This window comes from Anarhichas minor, unplaced genomic scaffold (genome assembly GCF_050575085.1).
Source record: "Anarhichas minor isolate MPS153535 unplaced genomic scaffold, ASM5057508v1 ptg000017l, whole genome shotgun sequence".
In the NCBI taxonomy this organism is placed as follows: Eukaryota; Metazoa; Chordata; class Actinopteri; order Perciformes; family Anarhichadidae; genus Anarhichas; species Anarhichas minor.
In genome coordinates this window covers 3884083-3904949 of record NW_027466463.1, presented here as the reverse complement: position 1 = coordinate 3904949, position 20867 = coordinate 3884083, and the positions used below count along the sequence as shown (strand labels likewise).

Below are 20867 nucleotides of genomic sequence, written 5' to 3'. Positions count from 1 at the left end.
GGTTCTGGTATCATCTGTAGTACTAGAACAGCAGCTAGGTGGCTCCCCCGGACAAGAGAAGAAGCGTGGAGGGAGAAAGAGCCAAAAGAGGGTTCAGCTTGTTCAAAGAATTTCATGACACACCTGGAAAATACTTTTCTTGTATCATTTGTCACAGGGTGAAATTTGATTTGTGTTCTGTATATCCTTTGAAGAGAAAGGGTGAGTAATGTCAACAAAGAATCTTTATGGTCCTAACTTTGAAAATGCACGAGTGACACCAGACTTTATTGGAGTATTTTGGGATGAATACAGATCAGGGTTATTTTATCTCACTACAGAGCACCAGGACAAGAAGGTTTTATACTGCCATTAACTGCCTGCTGACTCTTCACTCGCTGCTCTTAATCGGTCCCTGGCTGGTAGGGGCCGGCCACTAGTGACTCCACTAGTCTCCAACCCCCCCAACAGCTAACAGAGCTACCAGGACACACACAGTTGCATTGCTCTGGGCCGCTGCTCTGTTAAGGACGGTGTGTTCAGCTAACTGCTAGCGGCTACACTGCTGTAACAGATCACTTTTGTGTGACTGCAACTCAGCCGCTGCTACTCAGGCAGACAGAATATTGAAAATAATATTTAATTTTGTTTCTAACAAGATTGTATGATGTGACATATACAAGGACTTTAAGCCGATTACATCGCCACTTTCTTTTGAGTTTGAATGAAGTGTGTTTTACGGCGCCATTGGTGTCTAGACTGGGGGTTAGCCAATTGTGGGCTGTATTCATTCAATCACACAACACAGCAGTAGTCGTTGCAGACACTCCTGGAGGAGAGTTGGTATTGCGAACAACACTTTCTTCCAGCAGACACAAAGCAACATTAGCATTATTTTGGAGTCGTGTGTTTGCCTGCTGAGGAGCTCTTTAGCTGCTAAATGCTCCACCAAGTTCAGTAGCTGATTGCTATCTTTGTCTGTCCGCTGTTTGGTGCTGAGAAAGTAATGTACAGTGGGTTGTACATATGGTTTTGGCTGAAAACAGCTGCTTGATGGTTAAACAAGGGTGATTAGCACCGAGAGACTGAAACACAACAGTAAAGTGAAAGAGGCTGAAATGCTCTTTAGAGCTGAAAGGACTTCAAAAAATCTGTTAATGTTATTTTATATTTCTCTGTGGGTCCATCACTACGAGCAGCACCTTTCATATTATCATCAAACTCATTTGATCCACTGTCAATAACAACATACTCATTAGAGCAACTTTCATCTTTTAAGTAAATCAAGTAAATAGAATTCCATCTGTAAACAATACATTTACAAAAGACAATAATGTTCAGCAAGTTTTATAAGGATAGAACATAGTCGCCACACTTTCTCAGTAAAGAGCTGATGAAGAGCCGAGTTATACACAGCACACTGTACTCTGTGGTCCATGTCCTGGATGGCACAGACGACGCTCTCTAGCTGTGACCAAGCTTTCATCAAAGTCTATGAGGTGGAAGGTTTTGTAAACGGCTTTGACTCTGTCTCGGGCCACTGATGTGCACATACACAGGAGGCGAGCTCTAGTAAACGATGTATTCAAACAGAAGCAAGTAGCTGCTGCGTCAGCCAGCTGTTTGTCAGTCTGTTTGCTGGCAGCCTCAGCCCCGTCTCTCAGAGCAGCGTGCAAACTGGAGGCCCTGCTCCAAGTCTGGGAAGTCCTGACCTCAACAAGGGGCTCCGGTTCATCCAGGAGGAACCTCAAAGCCGTTTCCACTACCTGCGGCACTAAAGGTGCAGTATTCTTCTGAAGCGTGGTGAGCAGTGCTAGTTTGGAAAGCTTGTGGGAGCCAGTAAAAGAGGTGAGCAGAGGAAAGTTTGAACATCCTGCTCTGCCTTTGGGCAGATGACTGAGAGACACATTTGAAGGCCTTCCAGTGTGACCTTTATATGGTTGGAGGAAAAAGAGAGAAGAGTGAGTGACATATGACGTTACTGGTGTACAGCTCAGAAGATGCTGGATTTTATCTTAACTTTTGTTCTGAGCAGCAGTGAAAGGTGTTTCTCTTTTTTCACTTCCTCTTGGAGCTCTTGCTCCATCTGAAGGAGACAGAGGCACCTCGCTGAGGTCCAGGCATGCACACATCACTGTACAGTTTACCTTCTAACACCCAGCATCCACTTTACCAGTAGATCAAATATGTAAGGGTTTAAATACTGACTGTTCTAGATATCCTTATTATGAAGATAAATAAGCATGGCTGTATATTTACATGCGGGAGACTCATGTAAACTAATGACAGTTTCATTAACTATGGTGCTATCATCGCTCACTAAACCATATATGGTTGATGGGAAGTGTATATATGGTATAAACCATATATGGTTTAGTGAGCGATGATAGCACCACCTTTTGGTAATTTTGGTAAGATGAAAATCATGTTGTGATTGCTCTCATTGATTCCATCCAATCAGTATCTGAGCCTTGTTGCAGCCACATTAATAAACCATTTGTGATGTCTCTCTGTGGCTTGAATTGGTCGTTATAAATAAACAGAGATGTGGCACGATACCAAGCAACAGGCCAAATGAGGAAACCTTTAGCTTTTCGGTGCTTTGGGCTAAATTCATGTTCCACTTTGGCTCAAAGCTGCTTCACTTAAAATGAAATGTTTGAATAAGATAACAAAATGAGATTCCATCAACAAGTCTTCACTTGTTAAATAACATAAAGGCTTTAAAGAGGACTGTGTGATACACTCTTACTTTATTCTGTGAATTAGTTCCGTTTGACAAACTAGATTATATGATCATCACCGTTGTCTTATATCCTATATGCAGTAAAACAAACAGTCACAGAGGTCCTCACATAAAAATATAAAAATTAAATTAAAACGTAAAAAAATTGAATAAATAAACCAATATTAAATGAACAGTTTAATCACTTGTACTAATATAAATGAGGCCATGAGAGCAAATTATGAAATGGTTTCGACATTAAATCACCACCATCATCATATACAATGAGTGTATGATAAAGTAAAGAAGAGATGAAGGGGAGCTGCAGATTCCAACAGTTGCAAGTTAAGTCCACTATAATAACAGACAGAACTTCCGGTAGAATCTTATACACTAAAACTTAAAAAGCACCGTTCCATAAAAATCACATGCCAGGAAAAAAAAATATAGATGTTACTAAATCATTAGTAATAATTATTACATATGATTTAGGATGGGAGCTGTCAGTTCTTCATGATAATTATGATACTATAAATTCAAAGTTATAGTATACATTTATATAGCACAATTAACACACTAGTAGGCAGTTTGTAAATGTGTGACACACCAACACTGATAGATATGAAAAATGAACAAACACATTGCTATGTGCTAAGTTTTCTGCCATTACTACAGGCTCATTTTTATGGTAGCCTAGTAGGTTACTACTACAGGCTAATGGTAATGTGTAGCAGTAGCTGGTAGTAGCCTACTGAGAAGACCTTTAAATGTTGAGCATAAAAGTTTATTCTTGTCACTGAAAAGTTGCTTGGCAAAATAAAAACCGCGTACAACATAGCCTGTCCCGTTCACAAACTGTCCAACACGTTGTGCTTTTATTTTGAAGTGAGATTTATGAGACATCCATTTCCACCCCTCTCGCTCCGTGCAGTTTGACGCTGCTCTTGTAGCGGACGTACGGAGCGTGCAGCTGGATGAGCAGAGCGCTGAGGAGGAGAAGCTGTTCACCAGCGTCACACAAGTTTCGCTGCTCTACGAGCTGAGCCCAGCGCCGGACTCCAACTTTCACTTCACTCACAAAGTTAGACTTGTTGGTGCCGAGAAGTGGAGTGTCATCATCACTGCGCGTGTGAGAGAAGTAGCGCTGGCGATGTCTGGATCGTACTGCAGAAGTTTGTACCCGTTCAGCGGGGAGCAGCACCAGCAGGGACTGGGCTTCGAGGCCGGGGACATTATTCAGGTGGTCCAGGCTCTGCCCGGAGGCTGGTGGGAAGGGGAGCGGGATGGAGCCAGAGGATGGTTTCCCTCGAGCTATGTCCAGGTCCTGGAGGTAAGAAAACACCACTTCTTATTACTTATTTGGAGTAAGTCTTAGTTTGATCTTAATTGATAAGGTGACGTTGAATTTTAAAAATATATTTTTATTACGAAAAGCAATATTTTTATTTTGTAAATTGACACACACTCAAAGTGAGCAGGGTAGAAGGTTGTAACTGGACACAGATAAAGAGCGCATTGACAGACGCACTAATAAGTGAGTTTCTCGTGCTGTGCTGATCAGATTAACTCTAACCTTCCCAGCAGTCAGCTCTCTGCCTGGCTGAGCGGCTGCACACTTCCTCATTCCACACACATTCCAGTGAAATTCTCAGGTCTCCTCTCTGTGCCAGTGAATGCGCGGGGCTTGCTCATGGTCTCTCTTTCCTCCCCCCCCGCACCCGCACCGAGCCCAGACTCTCGGCTGTTGAAACTCATAAAGGTCTCCCACTTTGTATTTCTTTCTTTTAATTTGGTGTTTGGCTCTGTGATCAAACTGATTGAGTTTGTGATTCAGTTGGTGACATCATCACCCAGTATTCTGACAGTTTGTTATAATCAGCTTGTATCCAAGAGGGCCCGGCAGGAGGCTGAGCTATTAGTCTCACGTCGTCACTCTGAATGTGAGAACAAACGGTAGCCTACCATGATTTGTGACCCGGTAACACCAAAGCAGGGCCTCCTGATTCTGGGCTTGTGTAGATATAGATGGGATCATGAACATGTAGCAACAGCGGGTCTCTTGTCTTGCCTAAGACCAGTTTGAGGAATGGAGAGTGTGTGTGTGTGTGTGTGTGTGTGTGTGTGTGTGTGTGTGTGTGTGTGTGGGGGGGGTGATCAAGAGGGGAACTGCACTCGAGAGGCTGGAGATCAGACGGGGAACAGGGCTCGAGATCAGACGGGGAACAGGGCTCGAGAGGCTGGAGATCAGACGGGGAACACGGCTCGAGAGGCTGGAGATCAGACGGGGAACAGGTCTCTGACTCTCGGAGATGGGGCTCCGGGTAACAGGAGTCCATAGACTGGGGCTCAGGGGGATTGACTGATGACCCAGCGGGGTAAGGGGCTGGAAGTCGTTGCAGCGCGGAGGTGGCAGCGGTCGGGACTGGAGGTCGCTGCTGTTCGGAGACGGCGGCGGCCGAAACTGGAGGTCGCGGCTGCTCGGAGACGGCGGCCTGGAGCGGCTGCAGCACGGAGTCGACGGCTGGATCGCCGACTGGACACGGGGAGCTGGAGTCGGTCGTCCCGCCGACAGGACACCGGGAGCTGGAGTCGGTCGTCCCGCCGACAGGACACGGGGAGCTGGAGTCGGTCGTCCCGCCGACAGGACACGGGGAGCTGGAGTCGGTCGTCCCGCCGACAGGACACGGGGAGCTGGAGTCGGTCGTCCCGCCGACAGGACACGGGGAGCTGGAGTCGGTCGTCCCGCCGACAGGACACGGGGAGCTGGAGTCGGTCGTCCCGCCGACAGGACACGGGGAGCTGGAGTCGGTCGTCCCGCCGACAGGACACGGGGAGCTGGAGTCGGTCGTCCCGGAGTTAGCTGCGGCCCAGCGGGAGCGGGGGATCGCTGCGGCCCAGCGGGGACGGGGGAATCGCTGCGGCCCAGCGGGGACGGGAGTCTGACCCTTCCCCTGCCTCTGTCTCCTTCGAGGGTTGAGCAGGCTGTCCATCAGGTCGCGGTCTGCCTTCTGGACACTCCGAGGCCCTCCAAAGGCCAGGCGGGTGCCCATAAACTGCTCGTACCACTCAGGGAGACGTCACTCCAAACCGTGGTCTGCTGAGTCCATTCTGGGCCAGGTCATTCTGTCACGGGGCATGATGGAGGACTCAAGCGCAGACAGTCAGATGTAGTGAGAAAAAGGGTTTTAATGACTCACGAACACAACAGGGAATCCAAGGACGAGACAAGAGACGAGGGGGGAAATCCGGCAGGACGAGGCAGGGCAGACAGACTGGGAAACCGGGAACAGGACGAGCAAAAACGGATGGGTAGACATGAACAATGACCTGGCAGTGAGTGACTGAGACACAGGGGTTTATAAAGTGACTAGAACAGGTGAGGAGAGTTGTGCTGATGAGGGAGTGCTTGATTACTGATCAGGGACAGGTGAAGGGAGTTGGACTGGTGCTGAGGGAGTGGCTGACAGGTAGAGCGAGGAGCTACAGAAAGAAACACACAGAACACACAAGGCAAAGCCTGATCGTGACAGGATTTGCAGCTTTTCTCTGATTTATTGAGCTGGGAATTGAATATCGCGGTAAATAAGACATTTTGAAGATGAGGTAAACCCATTGGTCAATATTAAATGTAACTGTATTGGTGTCAATGTGAGCCAATAATAAGAGACTGTCTTTGGTCATTTTAGGGCAGTGGTGCAACACATCGTTTTTACAAGTTTATTTTTTAACTGTAGAATGTTCCAATCGCTAAGTATTGTAGTCTTAAATAAAAAACAACAACTCAATATCAATATCAGCCTCCAAATTCATCATCAGTCAGGCTATAAGATGTCACATTGAGCTCTGGTATAAGCGATAAACATTCACAATGCTTTCACAAACTACTGCTTCCAAGGTCCAACGTCACACTCGTATGAATAGATAATACAAAATGTGTCAGTTACAGCCCTAATGGAGAGGACACGCATGAGATGACAGAGTAGATGAACATGAGGTCTGGTTTTGATCTCCATGTGTGCATGGACACTTTCTAAAACTGATGCTAAGCTAGATAAAGGCTCAGCCCTTAAGGCTGAATTAAGCAACAGCAACATGCTTATCTGATGTGGGGTGACTTATCACAGATAGATTCTCCTCACTCATGGCAAACTGCAGGTACAGGTAGAACAGTGACGGGTCGATTCAGGTAGAACAGTGACGGGTCGATACAGATAGAACAGTGACGGGTCTATAGATACAGGTAGAACAGTGACGGGTCGATACAGATAGAACAGTGACGGGTCGATACAGGTAGAACAGTGACGGGTCGATACATATAGAACAGTGACGGGTCTATAGATACAGGTAGAACAGTGAGGGGTCGATACAGATAGAACAGTGAGGGGTCGATACAGATAGAACAATGACGGGTCGATACAGATAGAACAGTGACGGGTCGATACAAGTAGAACAGTGACGGGTCGATACATATAGAACAGTGACGGGTCTATAGATACAGGTAGAACAGTGAGGGGTCGATACAGATAGAACAGTGAGGGGTCGATACAGATAGAACAGTGACGGGTCTATAGATACAGGTAGAACAGTGAGGGGTCGATACAGATAGAACAGTGAGGGGTCTATAGATACAGGTAGAACAGTGACGGGTCGATACATATAGAACAGTGACGGGTCTATAGATACAGGTAGAACAGTGAGGGGTCAATACAGATAGAACAGTGAGGGGTCGATACAGATAGAACAGTGAGGGGTCGATACAGGTAGAACAGTGAGGGGTCGATACAGATAGAACAGTGAGGGGTCGATACAGGTAGAACAGTGAGGGGTCGATACAGATAGAACAGTGAGGGGTCGATACAGATAGAACAGTGAGGGGTCGATACAGATAGAACAGTGAGGGGTCGATACAGGTAGAACAGTGAGGGGTCTATAGATACAGGTAGAACAGTGAGGGGTCGATACAGGTAGAACAGTGAGGGGTCGATACAGATAGAACAGTGAGGGGTCGATACAGATAGAACAGTGACGGGTCTATAGATACAGGTAGAACAGTGAGGGGTCGATACAGATAGAACAGTGAGGGGTCGATACAGATAGAACAGTGAGGGGTCGATACAGATAGAACAGTGACGGGTCTATAGATACAGGTAGAACAGTGAGGGGTCGATACAGATAGAACAGTGACGGGTCTATAGATACAGGTAGAACAGTGAGGGGTCGATACAGATAGAACAGTGAGGGGTCGATACAGGTAGAACAGTGAGGGGTCGATACAGATAGAACAGTGACGGGTCTATAGATACAGGTAGAACAGTGAGGGGTCGATACAGATAGAACAGTGAGGGGTCGATACAGATAGAACATTGACGGGTCTATAGATACAGGTAGAACAGTGAGGGGTCGATACAGGTAGAACAGTGAGGGGTCGCTACAGGTAGAACAGTGAGGGGTCGATACAGATAGAACAGGGAGGGGTCGATACAGATAGAACAGTGAGGGGTCGATACAGGTAGAACAGTGAGGGGTCGATACAGGTAGAACAGTGAGGGGTCGATACAGATAGAACAGTGACGGGTGGTGATGGGTCGGGCCATCAGTAAATATTTCATTCGTTAATCTGGAAATAAGAGATTCAACTCCTACTTCACGTAGGCTCAATCACACATAACAGAACTGGGGGGTTTCTTCAGTTGTCTTGTAGTGTGTCATCGGTAAGTTGATGAGGCGTATCGTGTAGGATGTCACAATGATATGACTGATGGTGAAACAAAGGAACACTTCTCTATTTCCTCATTCTGGTACTTTATTGAAGTCCAGAGGGGCGCTGTAAGGAAATCATCCTCACTGCTTCACTTTCACAATCGTAAATGATCATAAATGGAGGCTGATGCACTAATCACCCAGACAGGGATTTGTATAACTGGCCCAGTGAATAATGCAGCTCTGATCTGTTGCTGTAGTCATCCTCAGTGTTGTGGCTTTGTTCTACAAACATCTCTATTCTTCTAAGCAGAATGAATCATTCACAACCTGTTGCTGCCTGGTGCATCACACTACACTTTGTCCAACGCTCACTGCACTTACCAACTTTATTTTGCATGTAGAAAGAGATAATATATAGTTCCTCTTCAAAACCAAAAGATAAATTCATACTTAATCTGTAGCCTATGCCTTTTATTTTATGATGGGTAAAGTTAGCAAACTGTCATTTCTCCATTTTCCAACTTTATAAATTTGTTTTACACTGTTATTATCTAATAACTGTCAATGTCATACAAGTTACATGATCTCATTTTTAAGGAAATTTGCACTTTAGTACAACTCTAAAAAAAAGTATTTTTTGGCATTAACATCTTTTCATAACTTAATGCAACATTTTACTCCCCAGAGTAATTAGCGCTCAGAGAGCTTGTAAACAGCTAACAGTCTTAAACAGTGTTGGTAATAATCCCTCATTGCACAGAACTCTGACAGTTTAGATGATACTTTCACTGCTCACCTACGTTTTATCTTATCTTGTCTGGCAGCACGTTACAATATCAACAGTTAACCTAATGAGTACAAGCTTATTATTGAATTATTGTATGATGGCCAAAACTACTCAAATAGACCCAAATCGGAAGGAGTCTTTATAAGAATAGCTTTTGGATATATGTTTAGCCTAGCTTAGCATAACGACTGGGTGCAGCAGGATTCACTGATCCTAGGTAAAACCACAACTCGTTCTTTTTACACTTCAGTTTGTGTTCACGTTAAGGAGACAAGATAAAAGGTAGTCATCAGTACGCCTTAGCAGTGTTCATAGATATATGTTTCCATCTGCCTCCAGTCTTTATGCTAAGCTAAGCTAACCACTTTCAGACTCCAGTTCCCTATTGAGCGGAGAGACACGAGAGTGGAAGCGATCTTCTAAATCTCGCAAAGAAAGCTTTAGAGTATTTCAAAACACAATGAACTATTCCTTTATGTGACAGGAAAGATCAAGAGATGAGGGTTTCTGCACAGTTGCTGTCAAATATTAGCTGCTGATTGTTCAGATATACGCAGAGGTGTGTAGTGACGAGTAACATTTACTCCGTTAAATGTTCTCAAGTTACTTTTTTTACTAAATTGTATTTGTTCGAGTAGTTTTAATATAGCATACTTTTTACTCTTACCAGAGTAGATTTTTAGAGAAAAACAATAATACTTTTGCTCTGTTACATTTGGATAGATTTATCGAGCTTGGAGTTAACAATATATATCGATATCGTGATATGAGACTAGATATTGTCTTAGATATTGGATATCATAATATCGTAATATGACTTAAGTCTTGTCTTTTCTTTGGTATTAAACTTAGTCACTTCGTCATTATGCCCACATTACTGATTACTTATTTGTAAATATTTTGTGATAGCACCAATAGTCAACCCTACAATATCTATATTGAGGTATTTGGTCAAAAATATTGTGATATTTGATTTTCTCCATATCGCCCAGCCCTACATTGCACCCCTTTTATTTAGTTATTATTTTATGATTCATGAGCTGTTCCTAGGTTATGGCTTTCAAATAGCACTAGCAGCTAATGGTTACCAACAGATTAACAGTGCAGTGGGCTCTGGTCTAAAGTCAGTACTTCAGAGAACCGTGCTAACAGTGAGTGTGTCTGTTGTGTTATTGCTGATAAGTTTAATACAATATACACGCAGTATATGATGCTACAAAACTACTACTACTACTGCTTTCTGTCGTACTGTAAAGAGCCAAGCTAACGGTGTACATTTAACTAGTCATGCTTTGTGGAGCCTGAAGAGAGACAGAAAAATAGAGAGGAATAACAAAGACTGATATCATGTTTCAACCACAGATGATCTTCCTCAGTACAAAGTGAAGAAGTGAACACACCTGTGTCTAACAGTGAATGAATAATAAAACATCACAACAATATCTCCTATTTGGCCTGAATGATTCATCTGATAAGAGACAGATCTGTGTCTGTCTGTCTGTGATGGGAACCAGGACTTAGGACATCTACTTGACATCTACACTGGAACGATTGAGTGTAACTAAGTACATTTAGGCTTCTCAAGTACTCTACTTTAGTACAATTTTGAGGTACTTGTACTTAACGTGAGTATTTCCATTTTATGTAACTTTATACTTCTAGTCCACTACATCTCAGAGGGAAATATTGCACTTTCACCTTCACTACATTTATTTGACAATATAGTTACTAGTTAGGCTACTTCACAGATTCAGATTCTTAATACAAAATATAAATCAACTAATAAACTATAATGTATTCGTAGTGTACAGTCTAATTATTAAGTATATAAAGAAATTAAAATGAGCTCCACCTTTACCAGCTACAACGTCAAAGTGCTGAACCCTTCAATGCATTAATAATTATAATCTAATGATATAGGCCTACTGTAAATATAGTATTTTAAATGGGCCATTCAGCATAATGAGTGTACTTTACTTTTGGTACTTTAACTATTAGTTAAGTATAATTTTGAAAACAGGACTACTTGTAACACTAATACTACTTGTAGTTTAACACTGTGGTCTAGTGTAATTGAATCATGAACAAATTGGTTGTATAAATATGAATGGTGATGGCGCACTGGGGAAAGTCCGCCCCGGTTAACAGTCACACTGAGAACAGGGGGCTCCGTCACTCCCCACAGGAATAGACGGCGCAGTGAGCCCTAAGTTCACGGCCCCGGGAAGCAGCGGTGCTGTAAAGCAGACACGGCCGAAATTCAAGGTCCGCCTTCACTTTTGGAGCTGAAGTACAGCACCGCTGCGGAGGAAAAGTCCCTGGAGGGAGCCAGCCAGCCCACTCCTTGAGTGTAAACATATTTTGGGTTCATTATGAAACTGTGGCGGTTCAAAATAGACTTTGGCAAGTCTATTTGGTCAAGGTAATGAATTAGAAATGCTTGGTTAGGCTTTAATATAACTACACTACAGTCACATGACTTCACGTCAGCACTAAGCTGAAGGCAGACTGGTGTTCCAGTGAACTGGAAGTGCAGTGCAGGTTTTAGGACTCCAGCAATCTATGTATAATACACCAAGCACAGAATGTTATTAATGTACTTCATAGAGTATAATATAAATATAATATGTTCTGATCACACTTGAGAGATACATAATATTATCTGCTATGTTAGTGACAGGCTACAGGAGATCATGACTTATCATTTCATCACAAATAAATACAGGTATGTGATTACTTCTTTAACTTTATCTGAGGAAATAATTCCAGTCATATCCTCATCTAATAAAAGATTTTTCTTAAGTTACTCGCTACTCAAGTCATCTTTTCAGGAAATACTTTTGTACTCTATCTAAAGTAGTTATTTTGATGACTACTAACTTAACTTGTACTTGGCTACTTGTTTTTCCATAGTAACAGTACTTTTACTTGAGTACAGTTGTTGGCTACTCTCCCACTGATACGTACAGTATATATGAGGTCATCGCTCTCATTGTCTCCTTCCAGGTCATGTTTTGAGACAGAACGCTGAGACGGCTTTTCTCAGTGGACATCAGATATAAAAGGAGAGTGAGTAGTGTGGACTGTACTGAATGAAAGGTTCTCTCATCTGCAGTAATTATGACCACCATGCACCAGAGCATCATGACTCATAATGACAGTGAGTCATATCAGTGTTTGGCCTATTAGCACTCACTGTTCACCTAATGAGGAGGAAATGAAAAGAAAGCATGAAGAAGAAAAGGGAGTCAAAGCAGCAGCTGAAAGCCCTCAGTGACTTTCTGCCTGGTTACTCTTTCTAAAGAACATATTGTCCAAATACACACACTAATGTTTTAATGTCTGCGAGCTGTTATCAGCAAATGAATGGACTCATTCACTCAATCAAGCTGTTAGCTTGAACAGAAGGCCAGCCAGCAGTGTTTGGAGCTCTCATCACTGTTTCCAGGCAGATGTTCCGATGCTGTGAAGCTCCTCGTGACCGAGTCTGGCTCGGTGTTATTGTTACTCCATCGTTCCATGGAGTAATGTCTTATTACTGTGCTACACCTTTTAGCTTCATCTTATTAAGACACACTTCAGTTGTTATGCATGTCAAAGAGGGGATCTTTCTGACACTCATAAATGGATTTTCATGGACTTAATTCACTGGACGACTTAATCCAAAGCATGTATGAAGACTGGTCTGCACTATAGCTGCAAACAGCTTGTCTGGAAGAAGGCTTTTAGCTTTTCTATTGAAGCTCAATCCTGCCAGGAAAAAATTAGAAAAGTTAAGAATAATAAAAATGTAGTAAATAAAATGAGCTACTGAGTCAAAATCATGATTAATTAAATGATTTATCGATTTTTTTATTCAAAAGGGTGACATGCTCGATCATAACTCTTGACTTATGAGAAAGTTTGACAAAACCTCAAATACTAAGTCAAAATAATCGAGTCACATACGTATATTACTAATGGTAGACAAAAGTCATGGCTCTGTAAGTACAAAGGTGTTGGGTTTGATACGTACAGCTGGGAAAACAAAAATCTAATGTATTTTTAAAATGTAAACATTCAACAGTTGCTCATTAATGTAATAGTTTAGGCACTGCATTACTGGCATCTTGTCAATAAGACAAAATAAATATCACAAATACCTGTAATGTAAATGCAAGGCTCCATCATTAGGTTGGTTTTTACAGAGCAGGTACAACAGACTGAGGGAAATGAACACATGGAGACACATTGTAGTGGGCGCACGCTCTCTGACTATAGCATTTAAGACAGTATTGTCTATGATCAGGTGTGATTACAAATCAGCAGCAACTCTATCATTAGTTATTGCTTTGCCACAAGCTGAACTGCTCTGGGGAGAAGGACTTGTCTGTTTTTGTCTCATTCCCCATATATTGTCATATTGAGGCGAGGCTGTGGTTTTTCTGACACGTACACCAAATGATAAATCAGAAAAAGACAGATTGACTGATAATGAAGAGAACTGCAGCCATATAATGGTATATATGGTTTCCATATGAACAGGGACCGGAGAGACTCTCAATAGACATTGAGGCTGACGCCATCTTGAATTCATTGGTGATACACACTGAGTTATAGCCTTTAACAGCTGATCAGAGGGCAGTTACACACAATTTATGGGCTAAATATGACATTCCCATAATCAGAACTCCCCTACAAGTGTTGAAGTATCAACACGGCAGTTACCGTGTGATAGAAGCCCTGCAGCTGGTCCTGCCCGGGGCCACCAGCAGGGTTCTGTGCAGTAAAGACACTTGAAAATGTCACTCATTTGAAGGCAATTTCCCTCATTTTAATGTTGGGCTCACATGATTATGATTATTATAGCATCATGTATTGTTTCTCTGGGGAACTACTGTAAGCATTACAGCACTATTAGCTGTAAATGATAGAGAACCACTTTGTCTCCTGTATGATTCTCCTGGTAGAGCGTCAGCTGTGTTTATTATGAAACTGTAGAGCTGAGAGCGAGTGTGTGTGTGTGTGTGGGGGGGGCTGGGGGGGGGGGGGGGCTGGATGGTTTAACCTGTAGTGGAATGCTGGGGGTCAGAGCCTCCAGCACACAGCCAGGTGCTTCCCCATGCTCGCTGGAAAACTAACACCACCTCCTGTGCTGACGTCATACCAACAGTCATGTCTTCTCGTGGAACGTAAGCGTGCAGACCTGTGAAATATCAGCTGCACTGTGAAGCACTGTTAACCACAATCTGTTGTTTGATTCGACACTGAAGAATAGGTTTGAGGTTTTCACACATCTAGCAGAGCTGTCATAGAGCGCTGTGTAGAAATAATGCCTCAGCACTTAACAACAGGCAAAGGAAAGGAGAAATGCTTTAAAAAGACTGGTGTTTTGTGGCAGCAGGTCAATTTAGGAACCTGTCAAGTCTGCATGATGAATATAATAAGGTCAATTTGTTACCAAGTTTAGGTTATGGTGGCAGAGAGAACTATTTCAAGCCTCAATCTCTTTGGTTCTAGTCTACACCAGTTTACACCAGTTTACACTATTTTGCACTATAGCTTGAAAAACATTAGCTCAGTTTAATACTCAGTAAAAATATGCAATCAGGAAATCTGCATTCATGCTTTCTATTCCTGCCGATCCCTGATGAATTTACACTGTGAACAACAAATCAGTTGAAATAAACAGGAGGAGAGCTGGTAACGATGGCAGCACCGCTAACGGCTACCGTCCAGAGGTTCCGTTACATTATGATGCGTTCAGTGAAAATCATCACCGTTGTCATGATGTGTTCACACGTCATTTTGTAAGTGGTGAGAAACTTTTCTCACCAAATGTTTTTCTCAGCAATATAAAATAGATATTACAGATGAATTATGAGCTGTTTAACTTCCTAACACTAGCTCTAAGCAGATTATAATTTATCAATAAAACTACTAATGACAATATTTTTTTCCAAATCATTAGAATTTTGTGTTTTCATCCAAAAAACAAAGTAAAACTATAACATTTCGAATTTGTGATGGTTTACACTCACTTCATAGCGGTTGAAATGATTTTTGGGATGGTGGCAAAAAAAAAGTCTGGAGCCTTGTAGACCAGCTGCTATAACAACACAAAAGAAAAAAAATCTGTATCTGTTAATATGGATCATCAATGATCTGCAATTGGTATCGGCGTCAAAAAAAACGTGATCGGGGATCTTTATTTTGTGCTGATCAGATCGTTATCCGTGACTCAGATCCGTGATTCGATCCGAACCTTGAGTTTTACATGATTAAAATGCATGGCGACATGTCACTTTTGGCGACAACTCAGTTCCCAGTCCACCATTTCCTGGCAGAGTACCATGGTCTCAGATCCGGGATGCTTCACACTCTGCTGTGAACCACTCCAGTGCGTCTTGGAGGTCACACGTTGATGAAACCAGCAGAGCTCCATCATCTGGATACTCATGTGTGAGAGCTTGATGTACAATAAACATAAATCAGAAGGATCCCTATATTAACATATGCAATTCATAACTTATAACAAGCTTCAAGAATGGGGTCCACTAGGGACGTCTGGAGGGTAAATCCAGATCAGGTGAAAAAACCCAGATCAATGTAACCACAGAAGTCTACCAGTCTATATTTGCCAACAGTATGAATACAGTCTTAGCCACTGGCATGCGCACTCAATAATTAGGCTGCATCTATTTAAAAGATGGGGACGTGTTTTGGAGGACACACACTGAACTGACTACAGGATCCAACCAGGACAAGTGGAGTTGCAAAACTTTGCTTTACCAGCTGAGTGAAGCAGTCGGGCTTTGAAGACTTTACTGCGTTGTCCTGCAGTGGCTGTTGACTTAGCATGAGTTAGTTTATGCGATGCACCGATATCAATAGCAGGCCGATACTGACTCAAACAGCTGGACTGGGTATCGTGACAAAAGGGCCGATCTATTCAATTCCGTTCTATGGTTATATACTCTATACATTATATACTGGAATTTTAATTTCTGTTAAGTTTTGACAAATGTATTTCTGCATTAAAAAGGTTTACACTGGAATTGTAATTCCTGTTATTGTTGAAGCATTTTATCTTTAACAATAACGGGAATTACAACAAAGTTGCTGGTGTAACATTTTTTGTTTTAAGACTAAATAACCATTCAAACTTATAACTATGTATCTATTTGTTTTATTTTGCTTTACACAGTTAGTAAGGCAATATTTGAGTCCAGCCTGATGATGCCTTACACATTAAGGAGTAATTCCAGTCTCTTCCACACAGTGAGACATCCAGCTTATTAAACACTGGTATCAGATCAGATACCTGGGTATCGGCTGATACCCGAAGCCCAGGTATCAGCATCGGGACTGACAAAGTCGGATCGGTGCATCCCTAGTTACTGCAGAGTAGAGTTTAGTACTGGAGTGGAAAGCAGAACAGAGGACATACATGCTGCCAGATCTGATCCTGAGAACATAAGCAGGCCTGTACAGATCAGATCTGCACACTAGAGAGCACGCTCCTTCATACGCAGTGCTCAGTGTGTCATAGTGGTGCTGTCTGAGTCCCGTCATGTGTACTGCTGAAGCAGAAGCTTGGAGGAGCGGCAGTAAGATGAACGAGGCTTGAGATATTCACATAAAGGGCGGGGTGTAACAGAACAGGCTTTGTTAGCTGTACTGGCCACTGCAGCCTGCACACACTCACACAAACACACTCACAGACGGTAATTACGTGTGTGAGCGTATGTACAGTATATATGTGTGACTGAGTGCGTGCTTTACATGCATGTGCCCCCCTCCTCCTCTCTGAGTGTCTGAAGTGTCTCTACATCTGAGAATGTGGCTTCGCTTCAGGCTCCCACATCTGCCCAAACCAAAACAATGTCTCCCAAATAAAATACGGTCCACATCCCCCATCGCTCTCTTCCCCTCTCCCTGTCTCACTGTCTCCCTCCAGGGACTGTTTCATTCTTTCTCTCCTCCTCCTCCATTCACTCAGTATTGCCATATCTTGACACATTCTTCTCTCTGGGTCGAGTAGTTAGCGGCCAAGCCTACATGTGAGAAACTTCTCCCTGGCTGTATTTCTCACATGAGGCCTAAACACCCACTGAGTTGGGAACTCGCGGCTCAGCCTCAGACCTTCGGGGAAAGAGTTTCGCTTATTGATAACTGTGGTGATGAAATGTAGTTATGCTGCTCTCAAGAGTTTCTAGTTTAGTTAGTGTCCTTGTTTGAGTGCGTCACTGGAGTCTATAAACTACTGTCAATGAACTTCACAAAGCCCAAGGTGGCTCTATGGAACAGATTCAGTTCACTATCAAATATGACGAAGAAAAGCGTCTCTCACAATTAAGTAGATTGAATTTGAAACTGTTGCTTTAAAAGAATGGCTTGAATATGAATCTTTTATTTTAATAGTTTCTGCTCGACTGCCTGATTAATCAACTTATTGTTTCAGCTGTTATGTTCATAGAGATAGACACTTCACTTTATCATAATCTAAAGCTCTAGTAAAAGATTGGTCAAACTCTGTGTTCAAAGAGAGCTGCTGAATATACTACGTCAGTAGCACAAGTGGTAAAGAGTCATAAAGGCAGTGAACTGACTCCGCCATGTCAGTAACTGAGTTAGGTAAACAATAAATAGAAATAATGTTAGCAAACATTGCTGTAATAGAGGACGGTGTCAACCTGCTCTACATGAAAGTGTGTTGCGATAACTTCTAAATTTGAATTGAATTGAATGGAAGGAGCTAACAGTAGCCGCCGTAAGCTAGTGGTGCTAGGTCTGGTACATGTAAGACTCTAGCAGCAAAACCCCTGAGTTGGAGCCAGAATGGGTGTTTTTTGGTTTCTTAGTTTATGTTTTTGTGGGTATTAGTATGCCACGCCACATGTTGATGAGGGGTCACGCCTCACAATTAATAATAAGTAGACACAGGTGGTAGTCTCAGTGTGGTTGGACTGCTGGAGATGGAATGGTTCTTACCGCAAAGATTGACACAATGAAACGGCACAAAACAATAGGCTCGATTTTTAATATCGCACAAGTACTAACACAGAAAACAAACTGCAGTCTGCAATCTACAACTACAGTGTTACAGAAGAAGAAAGCAAAGTTGAATCAAGAACACATTGTAGCGCTCCATTCACCACCGCGGCCAATTAGTCACAATACCCTGAGTGTACTGAATTGAGCAAGAGTTCTTTTTATTTGTTATGAAATCAACTTTTCATTAGTTTCACTTTAATTAAGTTTTCCAATTTGGTATTAGAAACCTGGTCAGGGCCACCAGTGGGGTTGTTTAACATAAAGATGGAATTTTTTCTCCTTCATATGTTTCAAATAAAATAAATAGTTTTGAAATATCTGAAAAAAAACATAATTTCAGGTAATCCATGTGGCGCTCCAGGTTTACCCGATAACTTGACAGTTCTATAGTAGCTGGAGATTCAACAGGCCTCAGATTCCTATTGTCAGTGTTGAAGATGATTAAGTGTGTCAGCCTTTGCTCCTGTGTGACAGTGCTGTTTGGGCAGCCGTGTGTATACGAGCACAAACCGCAGCATCAGCATGTGTGTGAACTTCCCAGTATCAGAGTACCCCACAAAGGGAAGGTGGAGGTATTTAGGAGTGAATAATAGGAAACAGACACTTCCCCTGTCTGTCTGTCTGTCACACCTCTGTTCCCGTGCTCCTCTGACATGACGAGGTAGAGGAATAAAACATCACAGTTCCGACATCCACTGTGTACCTCCCTGCTATTCTAGGAGAAACTCCAGACTGGAGGTGACCCACGCTCTCCGTCTGCATCTCATCATGAAAAGGACTGTGTGCTGGTTTGTGGCTGCTTCCAGCTCTGCTGCAGTATATATACAGCTGGAGTTTGTTTACAAGATGTGCTTGTCTACAGCATGGAATGTCTTAACAGTGAAGTAGACCAGTATACTGTATTTGTTCAGGAAGCACTAAATGCAATGAAGTGAAGACATAATTAGGTTTGCACTAAGAACATCTTGCAGTTATCACTGGGGGCTCATTTGAAAATATGGCTGTTAATAAAGGGAGCAACCTAACATCCGTTTCAACGAAAAAGTGACTGCCCTATGGGACAAAGCAAGCTACCATCACCATCACACCCAACACTCAAGTCCGGCCCTTATCTGTGTGATATTGTGTGGTCTGGTTCCTCTCTCCCCACGAGTCAAAATATTCTTCATAAGATGCAAACGTCACAGCTGCAATTCTGTCTCCAAGGTCGTACAACGAGATGAATAGTCATAAAAATCTGTCTTTTGAATATGAAATACTCACTACCTTTATGGTGGAAAGGTAACGTGAAGCTTTGTGAAGAACAGACACTGTAGTCTGCTTGTCGTCACATTCCATTACAGTGGATACTAAAGGCAAAAGGTGTGTCACCATACCCACAAGAACTTCTCAAACCACTTAATTCACTTTTCTGCCACAATTTGCCGAACGATTGCTACATATGTACATTACTTTGAGCAGAGCTTCAGAGCTATGAGGAAGTGACTCAGGAGAAGTGTGTTTAAAGTTTCTTCATATGTTGTGACATATTTTTGTCTGAGACGGGAGGCAAGTATTTGATAGATTGTACCTGGTGTATCCTCCAGCTAGAATACATCTATACTGTATAAAGAGCATGTTTTTACATGGACCCTGGTGCTGTACTCTAGGGTAATTTCCACATCCTCATGGTCATGTTCAGATACCTCTCTGGACAGCTGCTCTGACAGACCTTGGCCCACACAGACCCTCCTCTTCCCAAATCCAGATGTTTCTGCAGGGCTCACCAGAGGTCAGGTTCAGCAGACACAGATAGCAAGATACAGTACTAGAAGTTATAAAAGCTATTTCACACACACTTGAAACTATACCGAGTATGTACACACACACACACTCTCACACACACACACACACAGTCAGCGGGTGCTGAGTCACTCAGGCATGTGTGAGGACGACTAAACCTCAGTCCGGTCAGTAATCCAGCATGTTGAAACTCTGGACCACTGAGGCTGCACGTTGGTCCTCCTCCACACAGCCAGTGAGTGGGTGACCAGCATTTCACAAAGCATGTGATCTCAGACAGCGACTGATGACTAACCTTTTCAGAACAATCGATGTCTGTAAAGCTGCTAACCTGCTGAAAACTCTGACTCAGTATTTAGTTGTTGCTCAAAGCTGGAAACAGATCTGAATCTTTACAGCTAAAAGTACTTGATCCTTGACGTCAGGGGAGGAGTGAACTTAATACGATTATTCTGTGTTACAGTGAGCCATGGTTGTGATTGATTCTATTATTCCATAGATTTAAAAAACAACACAATAGCTACTCACAAGTTATGTTTATGTTTGGACTCATTTAACTTGTTTCAGGAGCCAGTTATTGGCTTTTCAATCTGTTTTCCCTTTACTGACCTTAAACTCACATCAGTTTTTCAAAGTGAGATTCTCTCTGTCCCCTATTGCAATAGTAAATTACTTAAATCCTACCACAATTTCCACCAGAAGTTAGATGATACCCTGGGTTTGAACTTCCTGTAATGTCTGTAAAGGGGGAACGAGGTGAGTCCTTCCCGCAGGTCTCAGCTGAGCCTGTTCAAATCCCTGTTGTTCTCTTTCCTTATGGGGATTTAACTCATGTTTCTGGGTTTCCAGTGTCAC

The 20867-nt window shown here is 42.7% G+C and overlaps 1 protein-coding gene across 1 annotated transcript in view; it reads left to right on the top strand.

Annotated features, from left to right (window-relative positions):
* Nucleotides 1–3775: 3775 nt before the first annotated feature.
* The window catches only part of gas7b (growth arrest-specific 7b), a 65820-nt gene continuing 48728 nt past the window's right edge, over nt 3776–20867 (top strand). The window contains exon 1 of the mRNA XM_076093590.1: nt 3776–4034. Coding sequence (XP_075949705.1) covers nt 3855–4034 — 180 coding nt within the window. The 5' untranslated portion in view covers nt 3776–3854. The remainder of the gene's footprint in view (nt 4035–20867) is intronic.